General features: G+C 37.4%; 1 protein-coding gene across 2 annotated transcripts in view; it reads left to right on the top strand.

Annotated features, from left to right (window-relative positions):
* Positions 1-16626, top strand: part of pex5lb (peroxisomal biogenesis factor 5-like b) — a 38603-nt gene that overhangs the window by 14827 nt on the left and 7150 nt on the right. For both annotated transcript variants that reach the window (XM_026946262.3, XM_026946264.3), the window contains 7 exons: positions 2771-2882; positions 3847-4044; positions 6464-6593; positions 7145-7232; positions 7984-8070; positions 13699-13818; positions 16457-16600. In XM_026946262.3, the coding sequence (XP_026802063.1) occupies positions 2771-2882; positions 3847-4044; positions 6464-6593; positions 7145-7232; positions 7984-8070; positions 13699-13818; positions 16457-16600 (879 nt within the window). The remainder of the gene's footprint in view (positions 1-2770; positions 2883-3846; positions 4045-6463; positions 6594-7144; positions 7233-7983; positions 8071-13698; positions 13819-16456; positions 16601-16626) is intronic.

Here is a 16626-nt window from a genome sequence, read left to right on the forward strand (position 1 = left end):
GGCTGCGGCATTCGTCCATGTTTGTGTGTTTCCACGGGTTTGGAAAGTCCATGGATTGTGGAAGTGTGGAATCTGAAAATAAAATACATAGCTTACTCTTCTTACTGGTAACAAAGTGACTTTGAATAGTTTGACGTATTGTAGTAATTCATCCTTTAAGCATTGCTGTGTAGACTCTTCACCTTCAACCTAAGTGACTTTGAAAAAGTAAACGTGTCAGGCAAACCTATATGGATGGTATGGGTTTTTGTCCCATCTGGTTTGTGTCAAAAGGTCAGTTTTCAGGACATGAATTATGAGCTCTATAATTTGTGTGTCTTTGAATGGTGTGAAGTCATAATAGGTCACACAGTATAACATCTGAGAACATGACTAATGGACAAGGGGGGAAAAGTATAGTGTTTACGGATAGATATGAAACTCTTGATATGAAAATCACTCAAGACCTGGCAGAAAAGAGTGTGAGTATGTCTGTCAGTATGTGTGAGTTAATTATCTGTGTATGTGAGCTATAGAGTGAGGTGTCAGTGGCAGCCCGTGTGAAGGCGATCTCTTTATTTATTTAATTAATTTATTTTTTTTTTATTTCAGAAGTATATGAAAGAAACTATATGGCCAAAAAATGAATCGTTCTTTACCTTTGCATTATTCTGATTGAACAGATTGAATAGATTATGTGTTCTAAGCAGCTACAAATTTGTTAAATTTGTTGGAAAGTGTAGGCAAATATATAAAAACCTTTTGGTTTAGGCCACGCCCACTTCGGGTTTAAATCCGAATACAGATACAAATAGTTGGAGCACTTAACACATGCCAGTACTGATAGTTGCAGATTGTGAGTTACAGCTCTATACAAGGTTAATGTAGCTAATACTTTATGGAAGCTTAGGGGATACCAGTTTACTACTCTGCAGATTGCTCATTAACACTATTTGTACATATACCATTTTATAAAATAGCCAAATTGTAGTCATCCGAATCACTTGTAATGTACACTTCCACCTTCAGACTTTAGACCACGCCTCCTACCTGGAGTGTGATGCTGGAGTTACTCACAGAAAAGAGTGTTCTGTCGGTATGTGTGAGTTAATTATCTATTTATGTGAGTTATAGAGTGAGGCGTCGGTGGCAGCCCGTGTGAAGGCCATCTTTATCCTGCAATTTTTATCGCTCTGGATAGTCCACATAAATTTTTGCTGGCAGATATCCAAAGGATGAGGATGAGGGATGGCATGGATCGATACAGCTTATAGAGCTAAAGCAACTCCTGATTTAATGCAACATAGGCATTATATTCTGTCATTTGAAAAATAGATTTTTTTTTTCTTTTTAAGAAAAAGCATGCTATTTTTAGTACATTAAATTATTAAATAGGCTTGTTTCTATACACTTCTCTCTATGATTAATACATAATACACTTACATAGTATTTCTAAACTTCCTCTTGTTGACTGGATCTGCATTTGGGTGAAAATTCTCTTTTCGGAAAAGAGACGGAAACGTCTTCAGGACACAGGGCTTTGAGAAGCTGGTGAGGGAATGATTGTTTATAACTGCTATAATGTAAGTGAAGGAACAGGAAGTTTTGTGGATGTTCCAACATTAAATGGAACAATAAATGGAGAAAAAGTGGAATGAAATGGCATTCTTTAATAGATTAAAACTTATAAATGCACTCATTCTACTACGTTATCATTTCTGTAGTAACAGCTCATTCACAGGGACTTGAATGCAGACATTTCATGGATTAAATGGATTAAAAAAAACATGTATGGTTGATATGGTGAAGTTTTCTGTAAGCAGACGTTTATTTAAAATGTTTGTAAGGAGTCTCCAGTATCAGTGCTTTATAACAGTCAGAAGTAAAAGAAAGTCTTCAGGATGACTGTTTAAAACTGCTCTATGTTATATGACAACTTGTTTCGTGGACATTCAACATTAAGTGTAACTATAAATGGATAAAAAGTATAACTTTTTTGTGCCTTAATAAAAAAAAGTAGTCGCTCGCCACACACTGTTGTTGTGTGACAGGAATAACACAGTTCATAATGTGCTGTTATTGGAAAATAATTAACTTTTAGCGATAACTAACTAAGTCAGTTGCATTATTGAACAACTTTATCACATTGCACACAGGATTTTCAGTGGTTGTGTACTGCATGAAGTGTATTAATATATGAAAACTCAGAATGCTGATAGATGATATGTGGAGCTAGAATATACTAAATAACATGACAAATGACATTAAACATGAAAACTCTGAAAAGTTTTACAGTAATATCATATTTTGAAAGATTGTAATACTGATTATGAGTAGATACCTGGTGTGAAACAATGTTAAACGCTTTAAAATGGTTTACAGTGGTAAGTGTTTGGTGTTTAATGAGATTCAGTTTTATCAGTAACGATGGTGTTGACAGAGATATCCATGTGCCAAAGCTAATATTGGGTCAGTATGTATAAACAGCAGCTTGTTTATCCGGATTTCACAGCTGCTGTTTGAATAAATTTTGAAATCCGCCAAATGTTATTAACGCTATTGATTATGACAGACAGCCAAAGGGAAATCCATGGAAGCATCCATGTTAGAAATTGGCACGCAGTATTTTCTGTATGCCAGAAATTTTTAATATTAATATTAATGACTGTGATTGAGGATATGATGTATAACAGCAGTATGACAGCATCAGCTCAGTGTGTGCATGTGTGCGTGTGTGTGTGTGCGTGTGTGTGTGTGTTTGTGTGTGTGTGTGTGTGTGTGTGTGTTACAGCTGGGTAGCGAGCACCAAGAGAGCCGACCGTTGCTGAGCCCCTCCATCGACGACTTCCAGAGCGAGAGCAAGAGTGATGGAGCCACTCGACCGGTCACCTCTAACACAGCAGGTTCCTCCTCGCTCATCTGTTCTCCCTCTCTCTATCCCTCATCTGTTTCTCCTTTCTCTTTTTGTCAACTCATCCTATTCACTTAGTTACTCTGCTCTTGCCAGTTTTTCCAAAATCCTCAGAAATAACTGATGTGTCAGATTACACCGAGCTCACAGCAAGATGTTTTTTTTTTTTTTTTTTTGCATCTGAAGGCTGTTCATGTTACAGAAAATGTTTAATTACTTCTCTTGCCTTTCTGTTGTCTCATACAATGACATTTTAAGGGTGAGAAAAGTTTCAAGGTGCAAAATGTTTTATTCAAAATAAGAGTAAGAATTGTAATTACAAAATTAAAAGGTTATTTTAGTCATAATATAAAGTCTCTGTAATAAATAGCAAATTATTTTTTTGCTGCTTTGAAAATAATTTTTTGTCTTTGAGCCAGTAATAAACTATGTATTTATTTATTTAGTTACAGCCCTATGCAAGGTTAATGTAGCTGACACTTTATGGAAGTTTACAGTTTACTACTCTGCAGATTGCTCATTAACACTATTTGTACATATACCATTTTATAAAATAGCAAAAATGTTGCCATCCAAATCACTTCTAAAGAACGTTTCCACCTTCAGACTTTAGACCATGCCTCCTACCTGGAGTGTGATGTTGGTGTGGAGTGACACCAAACTATGTGCTGAGAAATAAAATGTTCAGCTTCACAATGGAGCTGCAACTGTTTTTAGCTCTGTGACATCCTTTTGTCTATTTTTATAGATACACAGTGTAATACAGTGTCAGAAACCACATCAGCAACTTTGTTGTAGTCACTGAGCAACTCCAAAAAAGCCTTTTAAGGCAACAAGAGTGTGTGTGAGGAATCAGATATGCAGTTTGCACAGTGTTAAACTGGAGGCTAAAAGCTTCTATTACTTGTGAGCTGACTGATTATATTTGGGGTAAGAGCGACATTTCGTTCTCGCAGTCATCTCGACAGCGCTGGACCTGGTGGACCTGAGCGAGCCGTGTGAGAGGAGGTGGAGTTGGGAGCGCCGCAGCCCTCGCGCCTCTTCCAAGAACAGCCTCCGCAGGAAGAATACGGATGAGACGGAGCTGATCCAGGTGGAGACCGAGCAGCTCTCGCCTGGACACCTGAACCCCGAGAGAACCTCGTTAGACTCAGGTTAGGTCCAGTAATATTGGAATATTTTATTGGAGCTGACCTTTACAACTTTTTCAAACATGCAAGTTAAAGGAACAGTGTGTAATTATTTTGCTCCCTCTGCTGTCTGTGAAGTGAAATGAAATTGCAATGAAAACATTAAAGAACTTTTTTTTTCTGGAATGTACACAGGAGTGAAGGTTTCTTTTAGAAGAAAACATATAGCAAGGCTGAATAAAATTTATTTATGCCTGAGGGAGGAGCTCATTTCAGGGCCAGAAAAATATAAAAAGAAGCCTGAAGTCAACAAACTACCCAGAATCATTACATGACAAAATTGAAATTAAAAGTTTTTCTAAGGTTCCTCTGAATGATACGACAGTTTATACATTACAAACAGCGCCTTTAGTCATTTTCTAAATATTTTCCAAAAAAAAAAAAAAAAAAAAGTGAAACGGTTTAAGGGGGTTGAATACCTTTGCACACCACTGTAAATCTGCTTTTTACGTATGTTAATATTGTTAATATATTAGGTTATTATATATCCTTATATCCAATATATATCCTATATATCCAATATCCTTTCTCATTCCTACATATTTTACTGATTTTTTATTCAAAGTGGGTGTGGCTAAATTTGCATAAAATTGTAGCACATCTTACAGAGAGCTGTCAATCAAACATGCTTATTAGATTATTAGGAATTAAATCGCACCCATTCTGACCACTCTGTGATTGGTCTGATCAGGTGTTGGCTTTTGTTTTTATTAAATCTTTTCTGGCTGTTTAATAAAACACTCAGGTTTGATATCAGACATTTTTAATATTTCACAACATATTCACCTTAAAATTCTCAACACAGCTGCAGTTTCATTGCCATCAGTTTGAGTAGTTATATTTATTAAAGCGGTATTCCTCCCACAGAAGCAGTGATGTAATAACCTGTCATTCATTTATTCAAGGTGTTTCCTCTAATCTGCATAAAGTACCACATTTGCTGAATTGAATATTATTACTGCAGGCTTTTACGCTTCTTTGAATCTTTTAAAGAGGTCCTTTAGGAGCTTATTTTAATCCGTGCTTTCCCTGTAATTAGTTTTTGTCCTTTCCTGATAACGTATTTTCCGTACAATTGACTGCCTTTTAGAGATGATGTTTTTTACACTTAACTCAGTGGTTATGTGTCGAAGTAAACCTGATATAATGGTGAAGAAAAGTGGTGTTGAGTGTTCTTTCAGTTTTCTCACACTGGATCAAGTTTAATGTGTTTATTCTAGTTTAAGAATATTTCTCTATAAATTCCACATCGGTTTACTAAACAAGCGTAGTTAACATACTTTTTCAAAAGATAGCTTTAAGTTACAGTAAACTGAATGCTATTCGGTTGTTTTTTTATTCTACTACACTGAATGTTGCACTCAGAAACCCTTTCCACTTCCTTAACCCAAGCTGAAAAATTGTGTTGCTAAGCCATTTTCATGCAGTGTCAAGCCTAAAGCTCTATTCTCATCCTCTTATCAAGTGGACAGCCTTAAGCTAAGCATTGTGCTGCTTTATAATTTTCGTTGCAGCTCGTATTTACGCTGTGATTCCAGGAGCTGAGGAAACATGGAAAAGAAAAGACGCATCTGGCAATATTTTGATGGTGTGCTTCAGGACTTAAAATGTCTCAGGAGAGGAGAGTTTTTACTTTCATGCAGGATGACTAGATATGAAGTTTGTGAGACACGACAGAGATAATACCTTTCCAATAACATCTAGCACAACTCCGTTAAGACTCATGAATGACAGTAGACGCAAGGTTTAATGCGGTGGGAATTGATATTACATATGGAATAAGACATTTCAGGGTGTGCAGTTACAGGAAAATAATCAACGACAGGGTGGTGTGTACTCTCCGTCTGTTCATCCCTCAACCCCCCTAAGGTGATCCAAAAGTGTTTTATTCCTCTTAGACCACATCAGTTTGAGATTGACATTTATTTATGAAAATTAAATAATTACATAGTTACATATATATTTATAGTTACATTTAATATTGTGGAACGTCTGTAAAACAAGTTCCTGTTCTCACTTGCGTTATAACAGCTATAAACAGTTTTTCACTCGCTAGCTGCTCTTTCTTCTCTGTCTTAATAAGACAAAAAAAACACACGTAGGTTCTCTATCCTGAAGATTTTCCTGTGCTGGAAAACTTTAATTTACAGCTTTTCCTCTGACCGTTAGAAAGCACTTGCACTGGAGACTCCTTCCATGAAAGTTAAATAAATGTCTCTTCACCATATCAACAAATACAAACATTTTTGAAATCCATCTATCATACAAGTCCCTGTGTAAGTTGTTACTATTCAATGATAAACACCAAAATTGCAGATATCCATACACTAAAATTAGGCAGAATTTAACACCCTGCTTTTTCTCTCTGTACCCCTCTGTGTAGTGAGCAGCTCACCCCGGGACAGATGGGACGAAGTGAGCCTTCACCCAGACAGCGCCTGGGACGGAGGGAGGAAGTGGAGGTATGAGAGGAAGAGGTGCACCTCACATCACTCCTCCAGCGAGCTGCTCTGGTACGACTTCACGTCATTCTAATAGAGTGCGAGTGATTTATTAGTCATCGAAAAAAACACATTTTTACACCGCTGATTCTTATTATTTAACTATACATTATGTAAAACTAAGACAAATTTTTTTTAGCTGTTGGAGAATTCCTGGTGTGAATGGTAACACATGTACACTTCTGTTAAACGTTGTCGTCTCTCCAAGGTGCACTTTGTAATGTTTTAAAGTATCTTTTCACCCATAATAATCAGACAATTCAAAAATATCTTATTTAATTTAAATATCCTAACTGTGATTTGAAAATTTGCCAAGGGGTAGTTTCTTGATTTCAGACTTTCTGGCCCAGAAACCCCACCTGAAGCAGAGCTGCTCAGCTTTTTTTTCCTGTTAGTTTTAACAGAGATATCCAATTTAGAAAGAGTGAATGAAATGACACTTAATGGCAGCAATCAGGGAGAATCTGTAGCGCTGTGCTGTACAATTTTCAGCCATACCAATTAAAGGAACATATTTAATCACACTATTTGATAATGAACATTTTTTTTCTTTCTCATTGCAGGTCTGCTGACTTCAAAAGCAACCTCTCCAACAAACACACGCTGGAGATGAGCATGAGCATGGAGTCTGACCCCGGGCCTACATCACAGGTACAGGTTCCTCTGTAGACCACTGCAAAGCCTTCGAAACACTCTTCACAACTGACTGGCAGTTATCCATTACTTACACCACTGCGCTGTGAAATTCTCGAATCAGAAGGTGTTGATTCATTTTCTAGAACTGGCAGTAGTTCCAGCTGTAACATAAATGACAGGTTTATATTAATGCGCATATTCTAATTTTTTTTCCCCTTTCATAATAAATGCATACTTCCGAATGGTCTCCAGTGCAATGTACTTTATAACGGCCGTTTGAAAGACCTCCTGACACACTCGAATGACTCTTAATGGAGCCACTTTATATGGACAAGCTTCCACCTATTGAACTGCTAATTATTCTTTGTGAACAGAGCAAAGTGACGCAGTCAGAAACGTTTATGATAATGGATTTAAATATTAAATATTTGAAATATGTTGAAATATTTCTGTCTCTGTCTCTCTTTCTCTCTCTGTCTATCTCTATCTATTTTAAAAGTTTGTCTGCAAGTTTAGAAGTAAGAATATGACAAAAAATACATAAGTTTAAGTTTTCTATGTCAGCAAAAGTGTGCAAAAAAATTCCCTTAAGAATATACAAGCTACAAACTCCTGACTTGTCCTTAAACTTTTATATCGCAGATTCATCAAAAGGTACCTGAGGACACAGATAGTGTTACAGGTTGAGACTACTGACTGACCTTGCGTGTGTGTGTGTGTGTGTGTGTGTGTGTGTGTGTGTGTGTGGGACCATCTGTGTGCACAGCGGCCCAAGCTGAGACTGGGAAGCTCTCTGTTCGGCAGGCAGCACTCTCTGGAGGAGGAGTTTGTGCGAGCCAAAGCTGCTGTGGAGGTGAGAGGCAGTGTGTACACACACACACACACGCGCGGGCGCGCGCGCGCATGCAAAGTTCAGATTCAAAACATTACCTTTCTTCATGGAGTCCAGCCACATTTCCCTCATAAACTCGATAATGAAAGGAAACATTACACACCCACACAGATTAGGGCTGAACAACATGACCATGTAATATCTCACAATTTCCTACAAGTGCATTATGGGTATTTCGTACTTTCTACTGGAAATAACAGTGGATATTCTCTTCTATGCTGTCAGACATGCATATGTTTAATACCTGTACAAGCACTCTCCAAGGTTAATATTAGCTTTATCTATCTATCTATCTATCTATCTATCTATATATTTTTACGCTTTGTCCAGAGTGTCATACAGGTTAGATAGGTGACTACAAAGTCACGTATCTAGTATGTGTCTCTGATAAACTGGCCACTCACTGTATATTGGTATACTGCGCTGAAACTCAGTACACATTTCTTTAGATGTGCGCTTTAGGAAGTGACACTTCATAATTGCTGTATTTTTAATTTTTAGCTGTAGCGTTTCTGCACAATGTCCCTGCTCCTCTTCCTGATCAGCATTATGCTTGCTGCTTACTGCACTGCAGTTTTGTATTACAGCTGTCTTTAAGCGAGCCAGAGCTATATGTAGAGGAGCGGAGATGTTAGACTTGACTTAGTAGCTATATTTAACAGAAGCACAAAGGTACAGTCGATATCCTGTGCACGGTTCCTCCGACTCAGCTTTCATACCCTGTGGCTATTTTTTTCCCAGCTGATTCATTCAAATCTTTACATCATGTTGGATTTGATAGAACAATACGCTGAAAATATAATACTTAGCTCCTATATACTGTTTGGGGTTTTGGGTTTAATTCCCAGCTATGCTGCATGCTGAGTCTCATATAGTAGTAGACCTGAGAAGAAAAGTCTTATTATTATTATTATTATTATTATTATTATTATTATCAAAATTAAATTTACTACTAAAAGTGGAACAATCCTTAAAGTAAAACCTTATGAGGCTAAAGGAAAATTTTAAATAAATTGAGATGTACATCAGCTTTTTCAGGATTTTCTGTTTACCCCAAATGTGGTTAGGAACTTTTGAATCTTGATTCACTAAAGATTCATGTGTGTAAAATGTGCAAATTTGATAAAAATAAAGCCAAAATTAACAGGATCAACAGAGGAGTGCGTCTTACACATGAGCAAAATCACATGTTTTCGAGGGCGGAGTTCATGCAAGTCAATTTATTTTGCACACGCAGTGTGATTTACGAAATGTAAAAGTCACTTCAGGAACAAATTAGCATGACGATGGGCAGGTATTAAATTTGTGGAACATTGTTTTCACCAGTTAAAGTTAAACTACAACCACTGATTAAGTCAATAAGAAAGTTTTGACTAAATGGATTAAATAATAAGAAAGTTTAGCCAACTTTCTTAGTTGGATAAACCTTGGTGTCACAAAACAATAGGAAAATATCAATTGCGCTCAAATCATTGCTTGTTTCGGCGCTGTACAACAGTTTCATGAATCAGATGCAGATTTGTTTATGTGCTTTGTGAAAGTTAATTACGAAAAAGTTTTTGAATGACAGATTTCCAATGCTTGTTAACTATATTAGCCTTATATATATTAGATTCTGTTCTTGACAGGAACAATGTGAAATTAATTAAAACGACTCCCTATTAATAAGGTGATGTTAATGGCTGCTACATTTCCCCCCATATCATATTTTTATTTCCGTCTATTTACACACACACACACACACACACACAGGCCTGGCACCAGGAGTATTCCCGAACATGGTGCAGGTTTTGTTTTTATTGATCACCACTGAGAGGATTAGGATTTATTGGAAATCCTGTGCTGGGTGTTGAACAGAACAGGAAGTGAAGGTTAAATATCCATGACGGCAGCCTGAGTGCACTCGACTATAGATGAATGACTCTGATGGAAGATGGTTGTGCCATTGCCGCAGCGTGAGGCCTTTTCATCAAGAATGGAGCAAAGACAGAAAACCAATCATCTGTACTCTGTAGGGCGGAAAACAGAGTCGCTGATTTATCTTTGATAAAGTCCCGCGTGTCATTTGTTCAAAATGCTAATGGTGTGTGAAGACAACGGTGAACCTCCGAAAGACGCAACACTCCGCTTTATTCTCTGAGTTTAATTCTGTGACAAAATTCTGAGTATGTTAATGTAATTTAATAAGATTTCTCATCATGGATGGTGTTTAAAAAGCATTCATTTAAAGCTGGCCTTGGACTAGTTGGTCTGTTTGGTGCAGAGGTTTCACCCTTTATTTATTTATTTTTTTACATATCTCCAGGGTTATGCTCTCATTTTAATTCAGTGTTTTATCACCAATTAAATACTCTCTAAGATGTTAAAATTCTTGCAGATGATCTCAGCTGAAATCTGTTTGGCCACACCCCAAAAACAGATGTGCCCAGGCTGTCTTTAAGTCTTGGTGGTCCTCCGTATTTAGCTTGCTAGCTAAGCTACTGTCGGGTTTGATTAGATTTGGCTTTAAATCTGACCCCTCCCATGCTAACTATGTTTCAAAAGAAAACATGTTAACATACAGAATTGAAATATGGCCCTCAAGTTGTATTATTGGGAACAATTCTGTACTTGATTATTTTGTGAGGGTTCTTCTTTTTTAGGACACAGTACATGTGAAATTGGCTTATGATGTCCATGTTGACATGTTTGTGTCATTCTTTTGACACTTAAACATAGAAAGTGTCTAAACTGTGCATTAGCTGATTGTGCATGCTGCTTGGAGGTTTTTGCAGTTTACATGGGTTACGCCAGGGATCATCAACCGGTCCGGGTGCAGTCCAAGGAAATAATTTCATGGGTCAAACCAAGGATTCGAAATTAGCCAACAAACGGTTGAAAAAAAAAACATCTGTTCAGCTACTCCAGTTTTTTCAACATGAATCATCGCAGCTGTCTACTTAGACACTTTGTTGCTAGATTTAATGACTGTTTGCACCCCTTTAGCGATTTTAACAAAGAGCCTAGCGACAAATTTAGCGACTTTTTGAGCAGACATTACCGTCACAGCTGCTGGTTATACAAGTTGGAAGAGCAAGTTCTCCAGTGTGACTCTTTACATTACATTCAAATGCAAGCTGATGTTATTTATATTGTAGAGCTTTGAAATAAAACCGCTGAATTAAAGTGACCAGTCAAAGATTACAGAAGTGGCATTTAAGGGGAGATTTAGGGAGGATAGTCGCTGTACGAGTCTGATAAAGTGATGACAGATGACTGAGGACCGAACATTACTTTCGCTTAATAGAGCAGAAGCCGACTCTGTTCTTGGGTTAGAAAAGAGGAATTAAAGCAAATACAGATAGTAGAGTGTGTAGTGAGAGGACAGAAAGCCACACACACATAGACACACACATAGACACACACACACACACACACACGCGCACACACACACACATGTTTGGCTGTAAGAACACCCAGACAGAGAAGTTGGTTAACACACTTTGGATGTTGGAGGAAAATTAATGAGTGGACAATAAAGAAAATAAAGTTGCCTGACCTTCAGGCAGATGCTGTGATGGTTGACAGATTCGTGTCCACGTTAGTTTTCTTATTCTCCATCTCTTATTTTAGCTCATCTTACCCTCATCCTTTTGCACTCAGCATGATGCAAAAGTGGGAAGCTGATGTTTTTTTGTTTGAGCCACATGAAGAGATGCGCAGAGATGCAGCCCATAAAATCCTTAACAATGGTGCTGAATTTAGGCTTACAGCGAACATCAGAATTATTGGCATCCTTCATGAAAATGAGGAAGAACGATTTCTTGTTATTTTTGTTTTGAGGTGGGAGGGAGCTGGAGATCCCAGACAAAACACACACGGAAACCGGTGAGAAAATGCACGCAAACTCCAGACAGTTTACCAGGTTTCACATCCCTTTAGTAAAATCAGGGCCTTCTGAAGACCTGATGAAGGCCTTTTTGCTTTTGAAACGAGCGTCACGAACACTTTGAGATTAATTCTGGAAGCCAGTGTAAGGAACCAGAGTTTCGAGGTGCTGTGCTCATTTCTCTGTCACACCTTGACATCCTTTGCCGCATGGATGATCAGTCTTCTTCTGTCCGTGATCCTTTTTTATAAAAAGGGCTTGACATTCTTCACGGCAGCATTTCGAACGAGCTGGTGCGGTCTAATAATCTCTTTGGGGAAGGTGTGTAGAGAATTATTCAAGGGCTTTTTTTTTTTTTTAACAAAAAAAAAGGGGAAGCTGTCTCAGGATTTCATTGTTGACACTGTCCTTTCATTGTAATGACATTTGGTCCTTTTTGGCCCTCACAAAGGGGTAAATATGTGCGTGTGCGCATACACACTTACACACACACACACACACACACACACACACACACACACACTTAGCATGCAGGGTCATTGGTAATGATAATCCTCTCTCTCAGAACTCGCAGGCTATCTATAGTCAGTAAATGACTGTAAATAGCTCAGGTTATGAACTATAATGAATCTGGACTGAGCCATTATACACACACACACACACACACACACAGTATGAAATCTGAGTATTAGTTTTGCAGTCCAGCCATAAATGTGATATTGGATCCCGTCAGCTGTGTAACGTGAAATGATCTCTGACCTTTTGACTTTGCAGCCTAAACACAATGCAGCCACTGATAATTAAAGCACACATATCTAATGTTTCTGCATTAACACTAATGAAATGCTGTGTATATGAGGCCTGGTGTTTTGTTAATGGAAACGACAGCATCAATGGACCAGACACACAAGCACACAGGGACAAATTTATCACAAGTGATAGTCTTGCGTAACAAGATTTGTCTCTCTCGAATGGCAAGCTTTTTCACACACTATGACACTATATCAATTACAGTAGTGTGTGGCCTCAGATTGAATATACACTAAATTAAGGAAAACATACAAAATGGACAAGACGCACACATTTGTTTGTGCGTGGTGATCTGGGAAAAGCCGTCAGGCGTCTCTGTGGCTGTAGACTATAAATAAAGGTGGATATAAAGATAGACAGATTTCATAGTCATATTTATAATTTTTTCTTCTGTTTATTACATATAAACTTTTAATGTAAATTAAATCAGTAAGTTGTAGTTGCTTTTAGACAATAAATGTGTTAATGTCTTTCAGTGGAAAGAAAGCTTTAAATGTAGTTTTCTTCCTTTTTACTTTTCAGATTTTAAATTCTAAAAAAAAGTAACAGATTTCAATTCAGGAAAGTCTGTAGTTTCCAGAGTGACATATAGTAGAAAAAAATCTAAATTTCACAATGTGAAGGGTTTTTCCCAGGCCAGCACACATTCATGCTTATGTGTAAGACTCATTGTTCTGTAGATGATGTTAGTAAATCAGATTACATGTTTTTTGTGGGTTTTGAGAAATTTGAGAAATAAAAAATGAACTGGATGGAAGTGGAAAATTTGAGAAATAATAAATGAGCCAGAATTCACTTCTGGCTGTGAAACAAGAGAAACATATTAAAGTTCAGGAAAGTCTGTAGTTTTCAGAACTATATATAGTAGAAAGTAGTTTTTTGATGCTTCTTTTCTTTCTTTGACTCTCCAGTCAGACACTGAGTTCTGGGATAAGATGCAGGCCGAGTTGGAGGAGCTCGCTCGACGAAACTGGCTGGAAGACTTGGAGAGTAAAGGCCAGACTCCAGCCAAGCTTTCGCCCAATGAGACGGTACGATCAGCCAATCAGCAGCTGTAGCATGCACTGTAATTCCATCAGAGGGAGCTGTAGGCCAACAGGATAGATCTTGTCACATAACATGATGTTTATAGACATGTACTGTATGTCCGGCTGGGAAGCAGGATAGTCGCCATTACCCAGTAAAAAAAAAAAAAACGAAAAAAGAAAAAAAAAAGAAAACGAGTCTCTCATGTGCACATGTGCTCAATGCATTTTGTGTAAACAGAATGAAACACAACTGATACAAAGCTCCATTATCACTTCAAAGGTTATAGACTGCAGATGTCAGCTAATGCTTCCTCTCATCTAAAATTCTCTCTCATCAGTGTGTGTGTGTGTGTGTGTGTGTGTGTGTGTGTGTGTGAGACCAGATGGCAGAAAATGCTGAACACAAAGCAATCACAAGCTTAAACTAAGACAGCTGTTTGGCTGTGGTTATCATTTTTTCGAAATTGCAGCGCTTGTATCTTTTTCATGAAGATGCGCTTGTGTTTTGATTAGACTGAAATTCTGCCAAGATCCTAAAAAAGTTTTTCTTTCCTTAAAGGGGCAATTTGTCATTTTTTTAGTGTTTAAAGTAGACCTGTAATAGACCTGTAATAAACATAATTTCAATAATATTTTTATTCAAAGTTTGATGTGTAATATTTCATTGGATGGAGTGAGAAATGTGCCACTACAATCTGAATTTTGATGCCTTTATTTGCATTTCTAAGTGAAGTTTTGTAGTTGAATTAGATCAAATATAAATTTCATTCCATGGCTTGAATTTGTGCACAAGGTTTCAAATTCAGTTTTATAATATTCAGGTGCAGTTCAACCCTTGGAAGAGAAGTCAGTTTGATGAAATTACAAAATTACAATGCTACAAAACATCACTTACAAAATCAAATAAAGGCATAAAATAAATATTTATATTTGTAAACTAAGATTCTACACAGTTTTAACACACAGGTTGCTGTTTTATGTTTTATTTGCATTTAGCTTCTCAGGCAGCAGAAGGCTCTAAAATATTTTTTAATACTTTTTTTTTGCAATTCATTGAATTTAATTTCACTATCCAGTGTTCTATGCATACAGTGCATGTAGAAATAGTTTTATATTTGTAATAAAGGATAATGCCAGTTTATGTTAGGTATTCACCAAATCATACCAGCAGAAATGAAATACAATCATAAGGCTATAAGTAATTAATTTAATTAATGAAAAAATGGGAATAATAAATGAACTGGAATAACTGAAAAATAAATGTAATTGAGGATAAATTAAGGAATAAACTTAATCAAGGATTCGGATATCTTAGGAAATTAGAAGACATTTACAAATTGAACACCCTTTCCTCAGTTCTATGAGGTTCGTGCCCTTCTCTTCACCACATGCTCTCTCTGAGCATGATTCCAGTTTCCCTGCAATATTAAAGAGCCCAGCGTGATCCAATTATCAGTCCTCTGCCACGGTGCCTCTATTAAAAGAGTAAAAACAGCCCTGCTCTTCAGATATGAGCGTGGAGTATCAATCACTAACTCTGGTTTACCACAGGTGTAAAGATTCACTGATACAAATCAATGTTCCAGGCTTAATATTTACAACATGATACAGCGTGCGTCTGTTTAGTTCTGTTGTGTTATCATACAGAAACGTTATCAGATGTATTCCCTTTGGCACTGTGTTTATTTCCAGGAGGCTAATGCTAACGTTGCAGACGTCACAAGCTATGATGAACACAGCCTACCTGATGAACAAAGTCAACAGTTTTCAATCACAAAGCTAATCTTACCTACCAAATATTAAAACCATTACCTAAAAACCGAGGTCAGAACTTTTAAACATTGTACCACAGTGCTGTTGAGCTCTCTATTCTGATTGGTCAGAAGTAGTTTCTATAACAGCAGCTCTGACTGTATTTCTGGCTGCAAGAAAATTAATTCAGAGGTTTATATTAATGCACTCTGAGTAATACTATAGCAACAGCTCATTCAAGGGGATTAAAAGCATTAGAAACAGATTAAAAATATGCGTAATCGTTGATATGGTGACGTTTTCTGTAAGGACACAGTTTTCTGTAAGGACACAGTTTTCTGACGTCTTCAGGACAGGACAGGATTCTTCGTGGCTTCTCTGTAACATGACAGGCTGCATTTTTTTTGTCTTATTACCTTCACGTGAGAGAGAAAAAAACGAGAGGCTGGTGAGGGAACGATTGTCTAGAGCTGCTCTAACATAAGGAACTAGCTTGATTTAATGTAAATGTAAATCAATAAATGTAGCTATAAAAGGAGATGAAATACAATGTCATACTTAATAATCATAAATAAATAATTGTAAAATGTTGCCAGATAGCTGTGGTATAAGAGGAATAAAACACTTCCGGATGCGCTTTTATATGTTAGGTAAATAATTGACGACACAATATCACAGCATGTCGCTGATTATTTCCTTTAACAGCACGTCCCCCAAGTGTTTTATTCCTTATGTAACAAACAGTAAACTCACTTCACCAACTCCTGCACATGGAAAGTCTTCCCTCTACCAACAGGGCCGTGCCATAGACGTATATATATGCTTTAGTTTCTTAGAATGTTCTGGAACCTTGATTGAATGGCGCCTAATTCCTCTGTGTTGGTTTTAGGGTTACTTTTTCCACATGAATAATCCGTATAAAGACTGGCCTAATGCGTTCGAAGAGGGACTGCAGAAATCCAGAGAGGGCGACCTGAACAGTGCCGTCCAGCTGCTGGAGGCAGCCATCTTACAGGATCCTCAGGACTCCGAGGTACACTCACTGGATCTGTTATTTCA

This window comes from Pangasianodon hypophthalmus, chromosome 21, assembly GCF_027358585.1.
Source record: "Pangasianodon hypophthalmus isolate fPanHyp1 chromosome 21, fPanHyp1.pri, whole genome shotgun sequence".
In the NCBI taxonomy this organism is placed as follows: domain Eukaryota; kingdom Metazoa; phylum Chordata; class Actinopteri; order Siluriformes; family Pangasiidae; genus Pangasianodon; species Pangasianodon hypophthalmus.